The sequence below is a fragment of the Mus pahari genome, chromosome 23 (assembly GCF_900095145.1).
Source record: "Mus pahari chromosome 23, PAHARI_EIJ_v1.1, whole genome shotgun sequence".
Taxonomy (NCBI): domain Eukaryota; kingdom Metazoa; phylum Chordata; class Mammalia; order Rodentia; family Muridae; genus Mus; species Mus pahari.
In genome coordinates this window covers 29,835,727-29,857,347 of record NC_034612.1, presented here as the reverse complement: position 1 = coordinate 29,857,347, position 21,621 = coordinate 29,835,727, and the positions used below count along the sequence as shown (strand labels likewise).

Here is a 21,621-nt window from a genome sequence, read left to right as displayed (position 1 = left end):
AAGCCAGATGCCATTTTTGGGAAAACACCAACCTTCCTAAAGATCCTGCCTAGACAAGCCCTGGGGCTCAGCTGAGAGGGGCCGGTTTACACTGTTGCTGTCATAGTCTGGTCCATCTGATGACATATAGATTCCTGAGGGAGCGGAGGAACAAAGCTGGGCAGAGGTGGCACACACCTTTAATTCCAGCACTTGAGGAAGAAGCAAGTGGTTCTCTGTGAGTTCGAGGCCAGCCTGGTCTACAGAGTGAGTTCCAGGACAGCCAGGGCTACACATAGAAATTCTGTCTCAGAAACAAACAAAAAACAAAACAACATTCAGGGCCGCCCCTGGCTCTAACTGAGGACCTGGGAGAGGTACTTTCCTTAATCACCCCTGGCATCCTCAGAGACCTTGAAAGAGGCTAAGAGTCTTCTGTCTCGAGACCCCTGGAGAGTGCCCCACAGCCTCTGTAAATGTAGAGGGGTTATTCTGGCCAGCTTGGCACCCCTGAGGGTGAAGGCAAAGCAGACAGTATTTTAAAGTTTGAGATGGTCTCAGGTCGCCCATGTTAGCCTTGCACCCCATAGGTATCCTGGGATAAGCTTGGATTTCTGATCTTCCAGCCTCTCCCCGCTGAGGGCTGGGATTCCAGGTGTGTGCCATCAGGACGACCAGTATCTGTCCGATGGGGAAGCGCTCTACTCAGCAAGCTACACCCCAGCTTTCCAACCAGACAGCCTTGTAGACCCTGAAAAGGGACACTCAGAGGCTGCAACTATCCTAGCCTCTGCTTTCCCATTTGTCAACGGGCTACCAACTCCAGAGGTTGAGGCAGGAGGATGACAGTTAACTCAAGACCAGACTAGGCAGCTTGGCCTCAACTTTAAAAAAAAGAGATCAATAAAAATAAACAAACAAACAAATAAATAAAAGCTGTGGTGGGTTTGGGCTGGAGAGATGGGTCAGTGGTTAAGAGCGTTTGCGGCTCTTCCAGAAGTCCTGGAGTTTCCAGAAGCACCCACATGGGAACACAATCCACTCCAACTCTGGCTCTAGAAGAGCAGGGGCCTTCTTCAGGTCTCCCAGGGTACCAGGCACAAAAGGGGTGTGGATACACTCTCAGGCCAAAGCCCATATGCATAAGGTAGAATTAAAAGTAAGAAAGAAAACCGTAGCTGGGAGTGTAGCTCAGCTAGTGATATGCTTGCCTGAAGCCCCAGGATGCGTACCCAGCACTGCATAAACCAAGCGTGGTGTGGAGCACAAGCCTGCAATCCGAGCAGTAAAGGGGGTGGAGGCTGGGGAAATCAGAAGCACAAGGTCATCTTTGCTTATATAATAAGCTAGAGGCCGATGTGAGCTACATTGGTCCCGGTCTCAAGGAAAACAAAAAAAGAAAACCCCGACGCCTCTGCTGGGAGTTATGGCTGAAGGCCAAGGCGGGAGCCGACGCCCAGAGTACCGGGCCCCTATTCTCCAAGTCCCAGGAAAGAGGGGGCGTGGTCTTGTGTGGGCGTGTCCTTTGTGGGGCGTGGGTGTGGCCTGACTAAACTGGGGCGGTGCGGCCGGAACAAGGAGCCTGTGTGGAGCTTGGAGCTGGTGAGCCGGGCCTTCAGGGGGCGTGATCTTGTGGGGGCGGGTCCGAGGAGGCGGAGCCTCCGGGGGGCGGGGCCGGCGGCCTCGCAGGCGTCCAGAGTGTGGGGCGCCGGTCTCCCGGCGCTCTCTTCTTCCAGCCCGGCTGGTGGTCGGCGGGTCCGGGCCTCCTGCGCGTCTCGGGCCCAAGCGGGGTCTGTAGCCAGCGCCTCGAGCCGCCAGCCCGTCCTGCCGCCCATATGGCCGCCATCAAGGCCCTGCAAGAATGGTGCCGGCAGCAGTGCGAGGGCTACCGGGACGTGAGCATCACCAACATGACCACCTCGTTCCGCGATGGCCTGGCCTTCTGCGCTATCTTGCACCGACACCGGCCTGACCTTATGTGAGTGCTCTTTGACCCCTCTGTCGGGCTCTGATGTGCCGCTGCAAACGGGAAACTGAGGCCACGCCTGCCTTGGGATCCGGGTCAGAGGTTTCAGACACGCCCCTCTCAGATGGGCCACCCGGGGTAGAGCAGGGACCTGGAGGTACAGCCTATTTGGTGGTCTCCAAGGCTGTGGCAGTCAAGGAGCCTCTGTGCAGGCCACCAAGTGCAGCTGGGCCAGTGGCCAGGACATGGGCTGTCCAGCCGGCTTAGTCAGTGGTGACTCAGGGCAGCGTCCGCCTTCCCCGAGCTCCCTGAGAAAGGGCAAAGGAGCAGCTCCTGGGGGTCTGAGGTCTGACCCCAAGATCAGGGCCATTTGAGGCTTCTAGTGGGATTACTGCCCCTCCTCTAATTTGTCTAGGCATCTTTGGGAAAGCAATCAAAGAGGGAAGCACAAGCCTTTCGGCACCTTAGAATGACAGGGGACAATGGAGTCTGGGCCACCACCCTTGGAAGGAGAGGACAGGGATGGGGTCTAAAGCCTTCTATAGAAGAAGAATCTTGGCATAGGAAGTTGGGAAGCACGCTAGCTCTGTCTTGTTGAAGGACCTTGGCCCACAACTGAAACTGTTCTATCAGTTATTCACTTAGCAAACACTTAGGCAGACTCTCTGTTACAGGGACCTATGGTTAGTCTGGTGACCAGAGTCCTGGAATGGGACAAGATCACCTACAGCCCATGCTCTTCAGAGGAAAGCATTCTCCTGTACCTGTTTGCTAATGCCAGTGTTGGCTGGTCTGGTAGTGTTCCCCAGTCTTAGGGCTGAGTGAGGCTCCAGGCAGCGCCCGTGGAGCCCACCTCAGCCAGGCTTCTTCCTGCGCAGATGGGGAAACCGAGGCTCCGAAAAGGAAAAACAAACAAACAAATACTGTTCGTGTTACAGTGTGTCAAGAAGAGCCAGGCCTGGTCCTATCAGACTCCCTTGTGCCAAGCTTTGCTCTGCACAGGAAGCAGGAATCTTGAGCAAGAAGTAGTCCTTCTGCCCCGCGGACGGTTATGAAATCCACTCCCCCACCCCCAGCTGCTTGGGAGGGACCCCTGGCATGAGCCTCAGTCACTCTCAGGGAGGTGGATAGTGTGAGCTCAGTGGGGCATCAGTCATATGGAAACTCGGAACCCGAGCTTTGGTGGATGCTGGGCCAGGGATGTGGACCTTGGAAAATGGACTTGGGATGGAAACGTGGGTAGTCAGGTTTCTCCTGGTGGTGCAGGGGGAGGTTGGGTGATGATGCGGAGCAAGGAGCTCAGAGGAGAACTATGTGCCGGGTTCTCAAGTGGAGGAGACGATGATGTTAGATTTTTGGCTGGACTAGCCTCAGCTGGGAATTGGACAGGGACAGGGCCTTTGCAGACATGGGGTTCCTTCTGCTCCAAAGCAGGGAATATGTGTGCTCATGGCCTGACATATCGTCCCCACAGAGGAGGAGAGGTGTACACGAAGAGGTGAATGTTTATTTATACTGTGTGTGTACTTGTGTGTGCATGTATGTGCTGGCACAGGCAAGTGTTAAAGATTTGCTCATTTATCTAATGAGTGCCTACTGTATACGGCGTAAGGTCATCTCAGTCCCCAAAGTGCAGGGAGCAACTTCTGGTCTCAGAGACAGAAGTTCAAGGTGGTGACAGGGAACAGAGAACCAAGAGTCGGTGACACGAAGGAGGCTGGACGAAGAGGTGCCTGCTCAGTTCACTCTGGGAGGGTTATCTCACACTGCTGACTTCCTTGCGGTCTCCCCAGCTGGACTGATAGCTCACGTCTCTTAGTTGAAAGGGGTATAGAAACCTGGAGGTGGTTACGGTGTCGCTGGAGCCCTACAGATAAGGGCTCAGTGATGTAGACGTTTGGTAGGAGCTTGTGTGCATTTGGAAGGAGTTTGAAGGTGACAGAAGTAGGAAGTCCAGAGGTGGGACAAGGGACACCCTGGGGCTCTCAGAAGCTGGGAGGGATAAGGACCCTCTGTCCTGTAGCACGTATGTCCCTGTTACACCTTCACACTGGATACCTGGCCTTTGGGAATCTGAGGACAGGTAGCCCTGGGTGTGGATTGTGTAATGGCAGCGGTGGGAAGGGCGTGGGGGATTTTGGCAAGAATCACAGTTATTGATGAGATTGTAAAGTGGTGGTTCTCACTCACCCTGTGGGTTGCAATCTTCTTGGTGGGGGCTGGGGCTGTGTCAAATAACCCTTTCACAAGGGTTGTCTGAGACCAGTGGAAAACACAGATAAGATTCATTAACAGTAGCAAAATTATAGTTATGAAGTAGCAACAAAATAATTCTATGATTGTGGGTCACCACAACAGGAGGAAGTGTATTAAAGGGCCATCATGTTAGGAAGGGTGAGAAGGACCGGTGTAAATTGTGCCTGAGTACAGGAGGATCGACTTAGACCATGTGAATCCAAGCATTAAAAGCCCCCAGCATGGGCTGGTGAGATGGCTCAGTGGGTAAAGGGGCTTGCCACCAAATCTGATGACCTCCTTTGTATCTGTAGGACTCACCCCCATAATGGGAGGAGAGAGATTGACTCCCCAAAGCTGGGATTTTACCTGCACATGTGCACAGTGTCTCCAAATGTGTGTGTGTGTGTGTGTGTGTGTGTGTGTGTGTGTGTTTAAAAGCTCCCAGCCTATGTCCTGCCATGCTCTGACCTGGGTGGGGTGTGGGGTTGGGGGAATGTCTCACTGCAAAGTTGTGTAACTACCAAGAGGAGTGGAAAAATGTGATGGACCACAGGTAGAGAGGGGCTGTCCTCTCTGAGGAGCCCCTCGGTCAGATCTTGGCAGGGTTGGGGGGCACTCTAGCCCACTTCTTTCCCTGAAGACCCTCTGGCAGCAGGAAGGTGGACATCCTGTCTCCTTGTCCTTAGCTTTGCCACCAGGAAGTCCTTCCCTTTGTCTGACCTCAGAGGTTCCTCCTGCCTGCTGAGTGTGCTTCCTGTGGCCCTCGGTGGAGCACAGCTGCGAGGGAGCAGGCCTGGCATGGAGCCAGACAGGTGGGGCCAGGCTGCAGGCCGTGAGCTCACGGGTGCTGTCTCTGCCCGTCCCACATCGTTAGGCCCACGGATCTGAGGAAATAGGTTTACCAGTGACGCCGCCTGAGCCAGCTCCCTGCCTCATGCCACACGCTCCTGCTCCGCCTCCGAGCCTGGGTTTTCCACAGAGTTTAAGTAGGTGCCTGCCCACAGGGACCATTTCCGCAATGAAGCCACCCTGCAGCTGCCAGGTGAGAGCTGGGGAGCCACCCAGCCCAGCCCAGCCCAGCCCTGCCCAGCCCTGCCCCAAGTGGGGAGACACAGTGTGGCTGGCTGTCCTTTGGGACCATGGAGGCTCTACTTGGGCCATGGGTCAGGAGCATAGGATCCTGTGGCTCTGAACCAAGAGGTGGAGGAGGTCGCTTCAGGGAAGCCCCCACCTCTGGTAAGAAAGCCTTATGGGCCCCTGGGCTTGAACTTGGGTTGTTAGAGCCTTTGCCTGGTGTAGAGAGAGAACAACAGAGAGAACATCTTTGTTGTTGTTGTTGTTGTCATCGTTGTTTTAGACAGGATTTCTCTGTGTAGCCCTGGCTGTCCTGAAACTCTCTCTTGTAGACCAGCTGGCCTCAAATTCAGAAATCTGCCTGCCTGTCTGTGCCTCCCAAGTGCTGGGATTAAAGGTGTATACCACACCGTGCCTGGGCGCTCTCTCTCTCTCTGTCTCTCTCTCTCTGTCTCTGTCTCTCTGTGTCTCTGTCTCTCTCTCTCTGTCTCTGTCTCTCTCTCTCTGTCTGTCTCTCTGTCTGTTTCTGTCTCTCTGTGTCTCTCTCTTTGTCTCTCTCTCTCTCTCTCTCTCTCTCTCTCTCTCTCTCTCTCTCTCTCTCTCTCTCTCTCTCTCTCTCTCTCTCTATCTCTCTCTCTCTCTCTCTCCTATCCCTGAGGGCCAGGAACTCACTATGCAGATCAGGCTGGCCTTAAACTTCTACTTTTGTCTCCCAATGCTGGGATTAAGGTGTGTATTACCGAGCCTGGCATCTTTTCCTTTTGTTGAACTGGTTTTATCTAGTCCAGGCTGGCCTTGAACTTACTCTGTTGCCAAAAAAGACCTTGAACTCCTGACCATCCTGTCTCCATCTCCTAAGTGGTGGGATGACTCATGCGCACCACTATGTGCACCACTATGTGCACCACTATGCACAATTGACGTGGTGCTGGGGATGGGTGGAACCCAGGGCTTCGTGTACTCTGCACCACACCCTGAATCCGCAGGTTGGGGTTGTTTACCTGGAGACAGGGTATTGATACATATAGTCCAGGCTGGTCTAGGGCTCACTGCATAGCCTAGAGTCGCTCAAACTTGGGACAGTCTTCCTGCCTTAGACAAAGAGTGTTTGGGATTGTAGGCATGCACCACCATGGCTGCTGGAAAGCCAGAGTTCTGTGGGCCCTTCTGGCTCTTGGTCATTGGTGGGGTGGCCCTACAGCACTGCTAGAAGCAGCAGGTGGCTGAAGTCGCCTTTGTAGGCATGCCTTGGGTAGGTGCCTCTGACTCTGTCGAGACTATAGACTCTCCTGGTCAGGGCACTCACAGGGTCTGCTCTATCCTGAAGCCTTCCTGGCCAGAGCTGAGAGTGGACCAGGCAAGGCCTGCTGACCTTCCCTCCCACACGGGCTTTGGCCAGCAGGAAGCTGCTTGGGCACAGAGGCCTTCTGTTCTCCAGCCTGAGGCTGGCTGCCCAGACCCCTGCCCCTGCCTTTCAGCTAAAACTGTCCAGGACAGTGGGAGGGGGCTGCTGTCCCCCCCTTCCAGGAGACAACCCAGCCTGGAGCTGACCTTCCAGAGAGAGGCCTTGTTCCCTGTGCCTGGTCCCCGGGTCTCCCGGCTGATCTCCAGACCAGTCTCCCCATCGTCATTGGGCTTGTTCCTCTTGCTCACACTTTACCCTGAGCCCCCCTCTCCACTTTGGAGCTGCAGGCCTCTCTCCAAGCTGTCTCTTCTCTCTGCCTTCTTGCCAGTGGGATTAACTCCAGATGTGCTGGATTTGCCTAGAGATAGCCCTGAGCTGGGAATTCCCCTCCCCGCCTGGTGCCTACCCCTGCATAGTTGAATTTTCTTCCTGGAAATAAATGAACGTGCAATCAGCTATTTAGGGAATTTAGAAAGGGCAGGGGGTGGGCGGGGACAATTCCCAATGGGTCCCCTAAGGTCCTTGGGGGGGGGGGATGGCTGGAGGCTGACTTCCTCCACAGCCAAAGCTCACAGGGTTGGAAGTCATTGTATTTGATGGGTGGCAGCCTGGTTGTTCATGCCTTGGGCTATGCGGCCATCCGTACACTGGTGGATGGCTCTATACTCCACGGTTCTGTTTCTTATGTTTATGATGAAATGGAATACAATAAGGGCTGGGGGAGGGGCATAGTCACTAAAATGCTTGCTTTGTAAACTCAGGGACCCAGTTCAGTCCCCAGCACCCATGTACAGAAGCCAGGGATAACAGTGTCCACTCGTAATCCATTGCTGGGGAGGCAGAGACAAGAGGCTCCCAGGACTTGCTGGTTAGCCAGCCTGTTCTAACTGGCAAGCTCCAGGCACCAGTGAGAGACCCTGTCTCCAAAAGTGGGATAGACAGCTTCTGAGAAATGACACCCAAGGTTGACGTCTGGCCTCCACGAGTGTGCACGAGCTCGCTTGTGCTCTCAGACATGCCGTGCCCGTGGTCCCAGCACAAAGAGAGTTTCAGGTTGGTTCGGGTAGTGTAGCAAGTTCCAAGCCAGGCTGTGCTGTGTGTTCAGGGAGACCCAGTCTCAGCGGATGTGAGGCTGACAGCTGGGGGCTGTAACTCTGTGGAGGAGACCAGCAACGTGGGAAGCCCTAGGTTCAATCCCCAGTACTGGAAAAACTTAGTGTAGTTGGAGGTTTAAGATGGGCAAATGAGCCCAGAGGCTCTGGGAGACGCTGCATTTATGTCTCTGCTGTTTGTACAGCCTGATGTGGTCTCTCATGTCCTCACGTCTTCCTGCCTCTGTGTGTGCCTCTATCCAAGGCCAACCCTCCTGCCTTGGTCTCTGTCTAAGTCCCTCAGTGTAGGGACACAGGCACCTACGCTGTCAGGCTACCCCAATGACCCCATGTTCACTTGATCACATCTGGAATGACCCTGTCTCCAAGTCCAGTTATACTGGGAGGTACTAGGGGACTGTGAGCATGTGTGTGTGTGTGTGTGTGTGTGTGTGTGTTATATGTGTGTGTGTGTGCCTGTGTGCACATGCATGTGTGTGTGCATGTGTGTGTGCGCACGTGTGTGTGCACATGCGTGTATGTGCATGTGTGTGTGTGTTATATGGGTGTGCATGTGCATGTGTGTGCGTGTGTGTTATATGGGTATGTAAGCATCACATGTACAGGGCATTGCTCCTTGGGCACTGTGTACTTTGTTTTTATTTTTAAATTTTTAAAAGATTGATTTTATGTGTATGAGTGTTTTGGGTGCATGTATGTCTGTCTGCCATGTGCATGTCTGGTGTCTGTGGAGGTCAGAAGAGCTCATCGGCTCTTCTGGAGCTGGAGTTGAGGATGGTTGTGAGCCACCATGTGGGTGCTGGGAACGGAATAGGTCCTTTGTGAGAGCAGCAAGTGCTCTCAACCACTGAGGCCATCTCTCTGGCCTTGTGACAGAGTCTCTCACTGGCCTGGCGCTCATCCAGTAAGTTCAACTGGTTGACCAGAAAGCCCTAGAAATCCTTCTGTTCCCCGCCTGCCTGGCACTGGAGTAACAAGTTCACACCGCCACGCCTGGCTTTTTTTACAGGGTTTCTGTGGCTTGAACTCAGGTCCTTGTGTTTTTTCAGCTGAGTCATCTTCAGAGCCCCCAGGGTAACTTTTCAGAGAGTGACATCAGTGTTTGAGCCATGGTGCACAAGGCTTCACTGCCCGTCTCAGGAGGTAGAGGTCAATGACAGTGACCAGCAGAGAAAGGATTTGATCGGTTTGCCTTCCATATACTGACGAGAGCTTGGGGTTTAAATAGAGGAAAGAAGCAGGGTAGGGGTGAGAGGTCTGTAGCGTGTGTGTGTGTGTGTGTGTGTGTGTGTGTGTGTGTGTGTGTGTGCATGCGCGTGCACGCGCGGTTACTCCTACTGCAGGGTGCAGCTTAGCCATAATCATCATGGGTGCTGTCCTCATGAGGGATGTGTCTGTCCTATGACACTCTCTGTTCTCACGATGCAAGAGAACTGCAGGTTTAGGGCAGCGACTGTATGCTGTCCTTTGTCCTCCTCTCCTCTTCAGGGTAGCCAGGCTCTGGACAGGAGGGAGGGAAGCTTAACCATTAAGGGTGGGTGCAGGGAGGATCCTGATTGGCAGCGAGTGTGCAGGTAATAGATGCACATACCTGCGAACAGCTTCAGAGAACTGGTTCTGCTTATGGAGGGGAACAAAGGGCTATTTAAACCTTTGGGGGATGAGCAGGGGCTATTGGGGTGAGTGTACATCATTGGCCGGGGCCAGGGTGCTGGGGACGCCTCATTTGCATGAGGAGGAATTCAAGATGCTGCTGGATGGGACCTTAAAGAGGATACGTGACTGCCTCTGGTAAGACATGGGTCGGGGGATACATGGCTACGTGCACCAGGTCACGCAGGCCCGGGGCAAGGGTGAGCAATTCTACTCCTGCCGATCTCAGGATGAGATTTCAGGGGTTTGGACATGCCTTGACCCCACTCTTGCTCCAGTCCTGCTCTTTGCAGTCCCAGGACTCTCTCGCCCCACAACAGTAGAGGAGCAATTCGCAACCTTCCTAATGCCTCGACCCTTTAATACAGTTCCTCATGTTGTGGTGACACTCCAAATGTAAAATTATTTTTGTTGCTACTTCTTTACCTGTCATTTTGTTACTGTTATAACTCATAATGTGAAGATCTGATATACAGGATATCTGGTACTTGACCCCCAAAGGAGATCCCCACAGGTCGAGGACCACTGATGTAGAACCTCGGGTAACTTGGGGGTCTAGAACAGGACTGTAAGAGTCAGCAGTAGATGCATCGGCTTTCTGTCTTCAGATGCCTTATATGGAGAGGAGAGGATGATCCTCAGAGTTTAGACAGACCTTTCGTGTGTGGAGGTCAGCAGATGATTGGACCAATGTAAAGGAGACGGTAATGATGAAGAGCGAAGGCGGAGGTGCCGGGCCTCCTGCTTGAATTCACTGCGTGGGCCTGTGTGAGGAAGCGGTGCTTTTTTAGCAAGAGCGGCTCCCGGAATGTAGCACGCTGGCACATGCTGGTAGCCTCAGCACTCAGGAGGTTGGGGTAGGAGATCAGAAGTTCAAGGCCATCCTTGGCTACTGTCTTAACTGGAGTTTCCGTTGTTGTGATAAAACACCGTGACCACAAGCAATCTGGGGGAGCTGTCTTCGTCAGTGTTGTGTGTGGTGGGGGGACACAGTCCACAATGGGCTATGACCTACCACATAGTCGTTAATCAAGGAAATGTCCCATAGGCCTGCCTCCAGGCAATCTGATGGAGGCATTTTGTTAACCGAGTTCCTCTTCCCAGATGACTCTTGCCTCTGTCATCTATCTAGCACAGTCTTCTAGGGAACCTAGCCTGGGCTAGCTAAGCCCTGTCTCAAACAAGAGCTTTGAAGTACCTGGTATAGGTACTCGGTTTGGAGGTGGATGCTGGACCCATACCGGACCCTTGATGCTTGCCAGGAAGCTGGCCATGAAGGGCTTCCTGCAGGGGTGGTCAGCCCCAACTTGTAGACTCAGTCAGGGAGGTAGACGCAGCAGGATCAGGGGTTCAGGGTATCCTTGTCCACACAGGGAGTTTGAGGCCATTCCTGGCTATGTGAAAATCCCATGTCAAAATGAATAAACAGGAACTAGAGATGACTCACTGGTTAAAACATCACTGACTGCTCAACTGGGGGTTCAGTGCCCAGCACCCACATGGCAGCTAACAACTGCCTATATTTCCTGTTCTAGAGGATCCAATGCCTTCTTCTGACCTCTGAGAACACAGCACACATGTGGTACAAAGACATATGTGCAGCTGAAGTACCCATACACAGAAAATAAAATAAGCCCAGAGGGCTGGAGAGATGGCTCAGCAGTTAAGATCACTGACTGCTCTTCGAGGTCCTGAGTTCAATTCCAGCAACTGCATGGTGGCTCACAACCATCTGTAATAGGATCTGATGCCCTCTTCTGGTGTGTATAAAGACAGCTACAGTGTACTTGTAGTAAATAAATAAATAAATAAATATTAAAAAAAAATTAAGGCCAGACCCCTTTAATCCCAGCACAGAGGCAGGAGGATCTCAGAGCTTGAGGCCAGCCTGGTCTAGCCTCACAGAGTGAGTTCCAGGACAGCCAAGACTACACAGAGAAACCCTGTCTTGAGAGAACAAAACAAGCGAACAGGATAAATAAGTCTTTAAATCACAAATAAATAGAGCCACACAGGAACTCCAGGGCCAGAGAGCTGGGTTAGTAGGTAAAGGTGCTTTCTGCACAGACCTGGTAACCTGGGCTTGATCCTCAGAATCCATATGCAAGTGGAAGGGGAGAACCAGTTCCACAAAGCTGTCCTCTGATGTCTACACAAGGGCTGAGACAGGCATGCCACCCTCCACGTCATGTGTGATAATAGTAATGGTAATAATAACGAGAAAGTAGTTCTGATGAATGACCGTGTCAAGACACTTAGACCTCAGCAGTCAGGGACTGAGATGCTGTGGTCTGTAGCCCATGCCAAGGGAGACATGTGCTCAGGGCGTGAGAAAGCAAAGGCGTGCACATGGAAAGGTTTCCACTTGGAAACCTGGGTGTCCTCAGGGGACCCTGGCAAGTGTGTTAGGTGGAGACAGGGAACAACTTGGTTTGAGGCTGGGCTTGGTGTCAGTGGTGACTGGGGGGACTGGCCAGGGTGGTTCCTTGTAGTCATGGAAACCTCTTGGGCCCAGGGAAGCAGTTTACACTTGGTCCTGAGAGTTAGCTGGAAATGCATGTGCTGTCTTGTCATGTGCCCCTTCTTCAAGTGTGGCTGCACTGTCGGGGCCTGCAAGGTGCCTGGAACTGTGGGCTCGAGGACAAAATGGAGCTGCAGAGAGGTGCGGGCTGAGGACAAAATGGAGCTGCAGAGAGGTGCGGGCTGCCTGGGTGGACAGGGGTGGAAGCAGGAGGCAGGCAGCTGCCTCTTCCTCCTCTGTTTGGAAACAAAACACAGTTTGTTGTCCGGCCTCCCAGCGGTAGCCATTTAGGTCAGTGACCCCGGGCTCCGGGGAAGGGCTTGTGCTTTCCAAGTGGGTGGGGGATGGGAGGGACCAGTATGGCTGGAGGACTGTTGGGTGCAGGCTGGACACTCAGATGCCTGTCCTTGGACAGTCTAGGGACACCCGGCATCTGGGGACAGGCTCAGGTGGATGGAGCCACGTAGGTGCATGGTGTGGCTGCCTTGTCATTCGTCGGCTCACCTATCACTGTGCGGGTGGTCTTGGCATCTGGGATGCGTTATTGGAGGTGGACCTGGCCGGAAGTGCAGAGAGTTTCCTGAAGGGCTGGGCAGCTGGCAGCTGGCTGGGCTGAGAGCTGAAGGGAAGGTTTTTGTAAGGAGGGAGGGGCACACTATAACCCTCCACCCACCATGTGGCAGGATTAACCAGTCTCATTTTAGTTGGTCTATAAAATGGGCTTACAGCCCGGGCTTCTGAGAGTCCTCATGACATAGAACTGGGCAAGGCCTGACTCGTGCTGGCAGACTGGCTTTGGAGCCAGGCCATCCCAAGTCAGGTGGCGATAGGCGCCCAGAACCTCCCCTCTGTTGTTTGAGGCATGCCTGAGTACTGGGAACATGGCTGTCCTGTCTGGCCAAGCACTGTCCCGAACAAGACTTAAATTTGGGGCTGGAATGGAGCTCGGTGGTAAGAGGTATTTTTAGTGTGGGTGAGGACCTAAACTCTGTCCCCAGAACCTCAGGGAAAGGGGGGGGGGAAGAGGTGAAGGGAGGGAAGAGGGGAGGGAGGGACTGAAGAGAGGGCTCAGTTGGTAAAGCAGTTGCTATGCATGCATGAGGACCTGAGTTCGGGGCCCAGAACCCATGGACGAGGGCAGGGGTAGAGGTGTGCCTCTGTCGTCTCCGTGCTGGGGTGGTGGTGGTTGGAGAAGAAGGGGTTCTCTGGGGTTCCCCCAGCCCTCCTGGCTGAAGCAGTGAGCTTCAGGAGAACTGAGAACTTCTCAAAAAGGCAGGTGGAGAGCAGTTGAAAAAGACACTGGATACTTATTGACCTCTGACCTCCACACAAATAAACGTTACACACACACACACACACACACACACACACACACACACCACAGATGGCAGAGAAGATAGCACGGTAGTAACATGGGTAGTCTGTGTGACAGCCTGTGCTAAATTCAATTCCCAGCAGCACCACCAAAAAAGCGGAGGGGTGGGCTGGCTCAGTGGGCAAAGGAGCTTGTGGCCAAGCCTGGTGGCCTGTAGGACCCACATGGTGGTAGATGAGAACCTACACCTACCCTAACCTCCACACACACGCATGATACACCGATGCCTGTTTACTCCCAAGCACCCCGGCTAAGTACATACAACGTGACCAACATTAAAAACAGAAAGATAAAACCAATGGAAAAGAAAAAGAATTCAGTCTTAGAAGCTGTGCTGTCCTCACCGCCGGGGAAACTCTGGTCCCAAGGGAAGTGGCCTGCCAGAGGCAGACACTAAGAAACAGGACACAGTGTCCGGTCAGAGACCCTTCCTCTGTGCCAGGAAGCTTCCCCATCGATTTAGGTCACTCAAGTGGCGGCAGCTGTCTCCTGGGACCCGCGGACCACAAGTGGATGGACGGACAGTTGCTTTTTAACCAGTTTCCCCTGGGATGCCAGCAGGCTCTGGCTGACCTCTCTTGTCAACACGGGGTTGGGCAGGGCAGCTTTCAGGTGGGCCATGTCATGTCATGTTGGAGCATGTCAGGGCTTGTTATGGCGTGATCATGGACTCCGGAGCCCACTGGGTACCGGGTGGGTGCCTCCAACTGTCCAGGCTGCTTGGGGCCCTACCTTGGGTACTTCCTAGGACCTCGGGGTCGCCTGTGGACTCGTTTCTGAAGCCCTCCCAGGGACCAGTGAGGGCACCTGGTGGACACCAAGTCACACCTTTGTACGAATGAAAGATGGAATGGTTGGCCCTGCCTCCTGCTGAGTGTCCTTCCAGTGCCCTGAAGCTGCTCTGCGTTCTGTGTCTAGCCCACAGGACCTGTGAGCACCTAGGGAGTATGTGTTTGTCAGCTGCTCAGAACAGCGCCCTCTGAAGGAGGTGCTGTGAAAACATAAGCGCTGACAGTTGCAGTATGGGTGGAGTCACTGTGCCATTCCATTCCTCTGCAGGTCAGCTTTAGTCCCTGCAGCAGGGCCTCTCATGTTCACCCCACACTGTCCTCTCTCCATTGAAAGGGGTCTATTCTGAGCTGTGTCTTAGCTGGACTCCCCTGGGCCGGGGGCTGGACCTCTCTGCATTTTTCCTGCTACTTCTGTTGGGAGCAGGGATGGCAATCAAGGGATAAGCTTCCTAAGGAGCTGGAGGTGAGGGCTGAGCCAGGGACCCACTGTGGGTCACCAGCGCCCAGGGACCCACTGTGGGTCACCAGCGCCCAGGGACCCACTGTGGGTCACCAGCGCCCAGGGACCCACTGTGGGTCACCAGCGCCCAAGGGCCCACTGTGGGTCATCAGTGCCCAGGGCCCCACTGTGGGTCACCAGTGCCCAGGGGACCCACTGTGAGTCACCAGTGCCCAGGGGACCCACTGTGGGTCACCAGTGCCCAGGGACCCACTGTGGGTCACCAGTGCCCAGGGACCCACTGTGGGTCACCAGTGCCCAGGCGGTGGTATCATTATGGTCTTAGTCAGCCATGGGCCAATACCTGCCCACCTTATATTTGTTCAGGACCTGTTGAATTCACAGCCACACTCCTAGCCTCAGTTTCCCCATTTGGGCAACATGACCCCGAGGCTCTACTTCCTTCTTGGAGTTGAGTGGCTCTGGATATAAGTGTTTTGTTCTGTTGAGACTCGGTCTCCCTATAGACTTGCCTGCACGGATACTTACTCGGTCGGCCAGGCTGACCTCGGACTCACAGAGAGCCTCCTGCCTCTGCCTCCTGAGTGCTGGGATTAATGGCATGCACCATCATACCTGGCTTGACACTAGGGCTTTTTGTTTTTGTTTTTTTGGTATGTTTGTTTGTTTGTTGTTTATTTGTTTGATTTGAGACAGGGTTTCTCTGTGTAGCCCTGGCTGTCCTGGAACTCACTCTGTAGACCAGGCTGTCCTGGAACTCAGAAATCCACCTGCCTCTGCCTCCTGAGTGCCACCACCAACAGGCTTTTTATTGTTGTGGTGGTTGTGGTGGTTGTGGTGGTTGTGGTGGTGGCGGTGGCTGTGACACAGTGTTTTTATCTTTCAGAAACTTCAGTGCCCTCCGGAAGGAAGATATTTACGAGAACAACAAGCTGGTGAGTTGGGCGGCTGATGCTCACTGCCCCGCCCTCTAAGCCCTCTGCCTCCAACCCTCTTCATGTCTGAAGGACCACTGCACCTCAGTGGAGCGAGCCTTTGCTGGGCTATCCGGGGGTCCCATTCTGGGGATTTGGCCTCCCCATAGCTCCTCAGCCGGTCCCAAGCTGGGCAGCCTGAGATCTGAGAGCCTCTTCTGGTCTTGATCCTAGACTCCATGGCCCCTCTCTTCCTTACTTCATCCTAGACTCCATGGCCCCTCTCTTCCTCACTGGAGTGGCAGCCCACCTCCTTGCCTGTGGGTGGCCTAGCTGATCCACCCAGGGCAGAGCAAGGCCCCAGGAGGCTGTGGGAGAGTGGGTCCTGGTGGTCATGGGGGTGGACAAGAGCATTTCCCGGTCCCCCTGGGAGAGCACCTTCTTTGGCTCCTTGGTTTCAGACCTAGTCTGTACTTCCATTGTGAGGTCCTTCTCTCCCTACTACCAAATGTGCACTACTGTCCCTTGAACTGACGTATATATGTCCTTACTCTGAGCCAAGCGGGGTCTGCATGGGCCCCTGACACAGGCATCTCTGGGGAGAACTAAATCAGTAGACATGAGATGGTTCGCCTGCCCAGGCAGGATAGCCTCTGCTACTTAATTATCATGAAATCCAGTTAAAGACTCAGTTCTGGGCCAGGCATGGCAGCTTTAGTCCCGGCACCAAGGACTGGGGATATAAGCTGCTGGTGGAACAAGCATGAAGACCTAAGTTTAGATCTCCAGCACTCGTGTAGCTCCCAGATGAGTGGGGCAGCTGTCCTGTATGTCCAGTGCATGGCAATTAGAGACAGGGGACCTCATGAGCAAGCCAGACTAGCCGGTTGGCTAACTTTGAATTCAAGCTAGAGATCCGAATCAATGCATAAGGTGGAAAATGATCAAGAAAGATGAGTGCCAACCCCCGCCTCCGCACGCATAGGCACAGAGCACACACGCACTTCATGACATGGACACCCACACATGTTTGAACATGTGTGCACCCCCCCATGCACGTAAAAAAAATAAACAAGGTAGAAAGCAATTGAGGGAAGCATCTCTTCTTGACATCGGGCTTCTACATGTATGTGTACACATGCACATGCACATACACATACACATGCATGAAAGAGTGAGTTCCAAGAGGAGAGTGAGCCTCCCACTGGGCTATGCGGGGGTCCCCATTGCAGAAGCTCACAGCCATGCGTGGTGGAGGCCAGGTCAGCTGGTTCACCGTTCTGCTAGCGCTGGGCTAGAAGGGGAATTTGTGTTTAAGGGGATGAAGCTGGGGTGTGTGGGGATCGTGTTGGCACGTCTGAGGATGCTCTCAGGAAGTCACCCTGGATGGAGTGACTGCATGGGCAAAGGCCCTGGGGCTACAGAGTGCTGGGCAGGACGCACACTTGAGGGCCCTGGGTGGATGGGGCAGGGAATGTGAGGCAGGTGCAGAGCATCGGTGGAGAAAGGACTTTGGTCTTTCCTTCCAAGGCAGTGAAACTGGACTCCCGGAAGTGTGGACCAGAGGCTTTCCTGCCCAGACTTGGCAGGAGAGAGGAGTGTCTGGTGAGGAGGTCAATCGGAGGGCACACATGGCCCTCAGTGGGAGTGGCCAGGGCCTGGGCCTTCCCTGTGGGCCAGAGGAGATCTGAAGTTTGGTCTGAGTGTGGTTTAGGGGCTAGGGGGCTGAGTATGTGGGATCAGTGTTGGACCCTGACTTGGGATCTACATGAGGCCACACAGGCATCTGGACAAGGAGCCCCAGTGAGGGGAACTACAGGAGTCACCAGGATGTGGCTAGTCACCATGGGTCAGGGATATGATGTCAGTGCCTCTGCCCTGGGCTAAAGGGAGCTGGCAGGGCTCTACAATGTTTTTACAAAAGATTTTTATGTATTTTGTTTTCCAGTACTGAGACTTGAACTCTGGGCCTCACACATACTAGGCAGGGGCTCTACCACTGAGCCACATCCCTAGCCCTTCACTGAGGGATTCTAGGCAGGGGCTCTACCACTGAGCCACGCCCCCAGCCCCTCACTGAGGGATTCTAGGCAGGGGCTCTACCACTGAGCCACGCCCCCAGCCCCTCACTGAGGGATTCTAGGCAGGGGTTCCACCACTGAGCCACATCCCCAGCCCTTCACTGAGGGATTCTAGGCAGGGGCTCTACCACTGAGCCACGCCCCCAGCCCTTCACTGAGGGATTCCAGGCAGGGGCTCTACCACTGAGCCATGCCCCCAGCCCCTCACTGGGGGATTCTAGGCAGGGGTTCTAAGGCTGAATTACGTCCCCAGCTCCACTTTTACTTTTATTTTGAGTTAATATTACTAAGTAGGCCTGGTGGATCTTGATTTCATTTGTAGCCCAGCATATGCTTGACCTTATAATCATCCCGTCTCAGCCTCCCAAGTAGTTGAGTTGATAGGCCTGAAGCCACAGTTGGCGTTTGACAAGAGTTTGAGTGGGCAGAAGGCATCAGCAGCCACAGGTGAGTCTCTCAGTGAGGCCAAGAGTCAGATGGAGCCGGGGATGACAGAGGGGAATCAGTACCTGGTGGAGGAAGCAAGTGGGGAGGGCCAACCAAGGCCATGGGCCAGTAATTAGCATCTCCTCCGTGGGGCTTTGTTGCTGGAGATGGGGAGCAGGCAGTGGATGTGGGAGGGGCACTGAGCTGGCAATCTAATGGTCTGTATGCAGCAGGTGCTCTGTATATGTAGGTTCCTGGTCTGTATGCAGCAAGTGCTCTGTATACAGCCCAGCACCTCCTGTCCGTGTCAGGGTGTCAGCGACTGCATCATAGACAAGCTGCTGTAGGTGGATGAGGTTTGGCTCAGGAAGGCTGAGGGGAGGCTCAGGGCTGTTTCCAGGGTGATGAGCGTCAGGAGCTGGGGGAGGACAAAACCCAAGACTCTTCTAGAGCCAGGCCTGGTGTTACAAGTCTGTAGTCCTAGCAACTAGAAGGGAGCTGAGGCAGGAGGATTACCAATCCAGGGTGAGTGCTGGCACTTGGAGGTGGGACTCAATGGTAGAGCACCTGCCTAGAATCCCCCAATGAGGGGCTAGAGTGTGGCTCAGTGGTAGAGCCCCTGCCTAGAATCCCCCAGTGAGGGGCTGGGGGCGTGGCTCAGTGGTAGAGCCTCTGCCTAGAATCCCCCAGTGAGGGGCTAGGGCGTGGCTTGGCGGTAGAGCCCCTGCCTAGAATCCCCCAGTGAGGGGCTGGGGGCGTGGCTCAGTGGTAGAGCCCCTGCCTAGAATCCCCCAGTGAGGGGCTGGGGGTGTAGGTCACTAGCAAAGCACTTGCCTAGCATGTTGGAGGCCCTGGGCTCAATTTCCAGCACCTGCCCCCAACATGCAACTAGACCCCTGGGCCTGGTCTCCTGAGCAACACCAGTTGAGACTTTGAACTTTTATACAAATGTGACAAGCTTAGCCTGGGAGGTCACTCAGTGAGGAGTCCTTGGACTTGAAGTGCAGGCTTTATTGCCCCCCTCTTTTATGGGGGTACTGATGGCACAGCAGTAATTCTTTCTACTGTCCGCTGTCACCCCTATCCAGGCCTTCCAAGTGGCTGAGGAACAGCTGGGCATCCCAGCCCTGCTAGATGCTGAGGACATGGTGGCCTTGAAGGTTCCAGACCGGCTGAGCATCCTCACCTATGTGTCACAGTATTACAACTACTTCCACGGCCGGTCCCCAAGTGAGTCCCCATCCAGACGGGCCCTTCCTTGCCAAGGGGCATGACCAAGACTCCTGACACCGTCCGGGCCACCAGCCCACGCTGCAGGAGCCCTTTCCATCCTCTGTCCTCATGGCTGAGCACTGAGCCTAGGGTGGGCAGTGATGCAGGGAGATCCCTTTCTGAGACTACACATGTGGGTTCCCGGAAATGTGTCTGTTACCAAGGAGACCAAGGGCCTTTGTGCAAGTGTAGAATGAGACTCCCCTCCCCCCAACTCCCCCCACCCCTCACCCCCGGCTCCCTTATTCCCCCACCTAGACCTGCCAGGGAACACTCAGCCAGGCTGTGCTCCTAGATGCCCAGATACATTCTCGTCCCAGTCTTTCTACCCTCTTTGGCCGTCTCGACTCCCAAGGGCTTAGCCAGCTGAGGCTGTGCAATGAATGCCTGGCTGACTGTGGCAAAGAAAGCTGTGTGGCCCAGGCAGGGATGGTCAGGCAGGGCAGGGAGGGCAAACTGGGTCTTCAGCCAGTCTTGTGAGTTGGGAGCCTCTTGGCTTCCTGTACAACATTCCTCTTACAGCTTTAGAACTCTCCGGAATCCCCCTGGGCCGAGGGCCAGCCCCGAATGGTGGTTTGGAGACAGAGAAGTCCCTTTCTGTGACCCTAGATGGGGTTGTCGGCTAGGAGAGGGGGTGAGGGCCAGGCCATGGTTTTCTGGGAAGCATGTGCCCTGGGGTTATCCTTCTCCAAGTCTGCATCTCACCAGCTGTCCCAGGACGCCTGTGCCTTTCACTGCGAGCACAGGGACCTCTTAGAGAGCACAAGCTCTGAGTGGAACCCGCCTGACCCCTGTTTCCTGTGTCTCATGCCAGTTGGGGGCATGGCTGGCATAAAGAGACCCTCATCAGATTCGACTGAAGAACTTTCTGGAAAGAAGAAGGGCCTGTCCCAGCCTGCCAAGTTGCCCTCACCGGCTCAAACCCAGAGGTCACCACTGTCCCCAGCTAGGACAAACCCTGTGGTTCAGAGGAATGAAGGTGGCTCAGAAAGACCATCCCCAAAGGCTGTAAGCATGTCTTGATTGAGTGGGCATTAGAGGCCTATGTATATCACAAAATGTACGACTGTGTGGGAGTCTCCCTTAGTATAGCGCCCCTTTCCCATGCTTTGTATCCAGCCCACCCACCGAGGTGACTTTCCTAGGCTCAAGGTCAGCATGGCAAGAGTTGTGATCCCATAATACAGATGGGTAAACTGAGACATAGGAGGTCATCCAGGTGGAATGGAGCTGCAACCCTAGACCTTTCCTGGCTGATTTAGATTGTTGTCCTCTTTCCTGGTTGGGAAGGGACACTGGGTTGGACCTTTCTTCCTTGGCCAGCTCTGCAGTGCTGACCTTGAGTGCCCCCTGCTGTCCCTTAGAGGTTACTACAGGTTCCATGAAGCCAGAGCAAGGCAGGCCAGGATGCAGAGGGAATTGGTCTGATCCCAGAGGCTGGTGGGTGTTATAAGGCATAAGGTTTGTCTCTAGCCCCACAATGAGTCGCCAGCATCTCTGGAATCCAGTCTCCTGCTCTCCAACGAGGCCAATGCGAAGGTCGTGAGTGTGTAGCCACACCCATGCCCTGGCTAGTGACTCTCCAGGTCCTCAGTTCTCCAGTCTGTAAAGTGGGATCCATGGGTCACCTCTGGGCTGAGGGGGGGAGGCTGGAGATATCAGCTGCCTCTCAGTGACCTCGACACCCCCCCCCCGCAGGCTCCGGGGACCGCGGGAAGCTCCATCAGCAGCATCTGTGGGGTCTGTGGCAAACATGTTCACCTTGTGCAGCGGCACCTGGCTGACGGGCGCCTCTACCACCGAAGCTGCTTCAGGTATGGTTGTTGCTGCATGCTGGGGTGTACCCGTTCTTCTCACACGCTTCCTGGCTCCCGTGGCCCTCCCATCTGTCTTCCATTGGTGACAGTACAGTTGAACCCCAATATCCTCTTTTAATGTCCCCTGGGGGATGTCCCTCTAGACTCACTGACTCAATCTCTGTCCTCAGACCTTTGTGTGTGTGTGTGGTTTTTTTTTTTCTTTTAAACTTTGTGACCCTTAATAATCTCCTTTGTGTCTCCCAGAATCTTCTAGATTTGAGGACAAGGAGTGAATCCTATGTCCATCTTCTATAAGCTTGGTGGCAGTTGGACCCCTGAAAGTGTGGGGTACACTGTGTGGTCTTCACGTATGCACCCAGGAGGTGACATGTTTGAGCACACCCTGTGGTGTGCACATACCCCCTGACAAGCATACGGGTGGAGGCTGTAACCCACAATGATGACTAAGATCACTAAGGAGCATTTGCTGGATGGGCCAGCCACTGGAGGAGTGGGTGCCGAAGTGTGGCCCTGTGTGCCTTTGGCAGAGTGGAG

General features: G+C 54.3%; 1 protein-coding gene across 1 annotated transcript in view; it reads left to right on the top strand.

Moving 5' to 3' along the window:
• Nucleotides 1-1,727: 1,727 nt before the first annotated feature.
• Nucleotides 1,728-21,621, top strand: part of Micall2 (MICAL like 2) — a 29,512-nt gene continuing 9,618 nt past the window's right edge. The window contains exons 1-5 of the mRNA XM_029533636.1: nucleotides 1,728-1,957; nucleotides 15,461-15,509; nucleotides 19,084-19,225; nucleotides 20,082-20,275; nucleotides 20,966-21,081. Of these exons, the coding sequence (XP_029389496.1) occupies nucleotides 1,815-1,957; nucleotides 15,461-15,509; nucleotides 19,084-19,225; nucleotides 20,082-20,275; nucleotides 20,966-21,081 (644 nt within the window). The 5' untranslated portion in view covers nucleotides 1,728-1,814. The remainder of the gene's footprint in view (nucleotides 1,958-15,460; nucleotides 15,510-19,083; nucleotides 19,226-20,081; nucleotides 20,276-20,965; nucleotides 21,082-21,621) is intronic.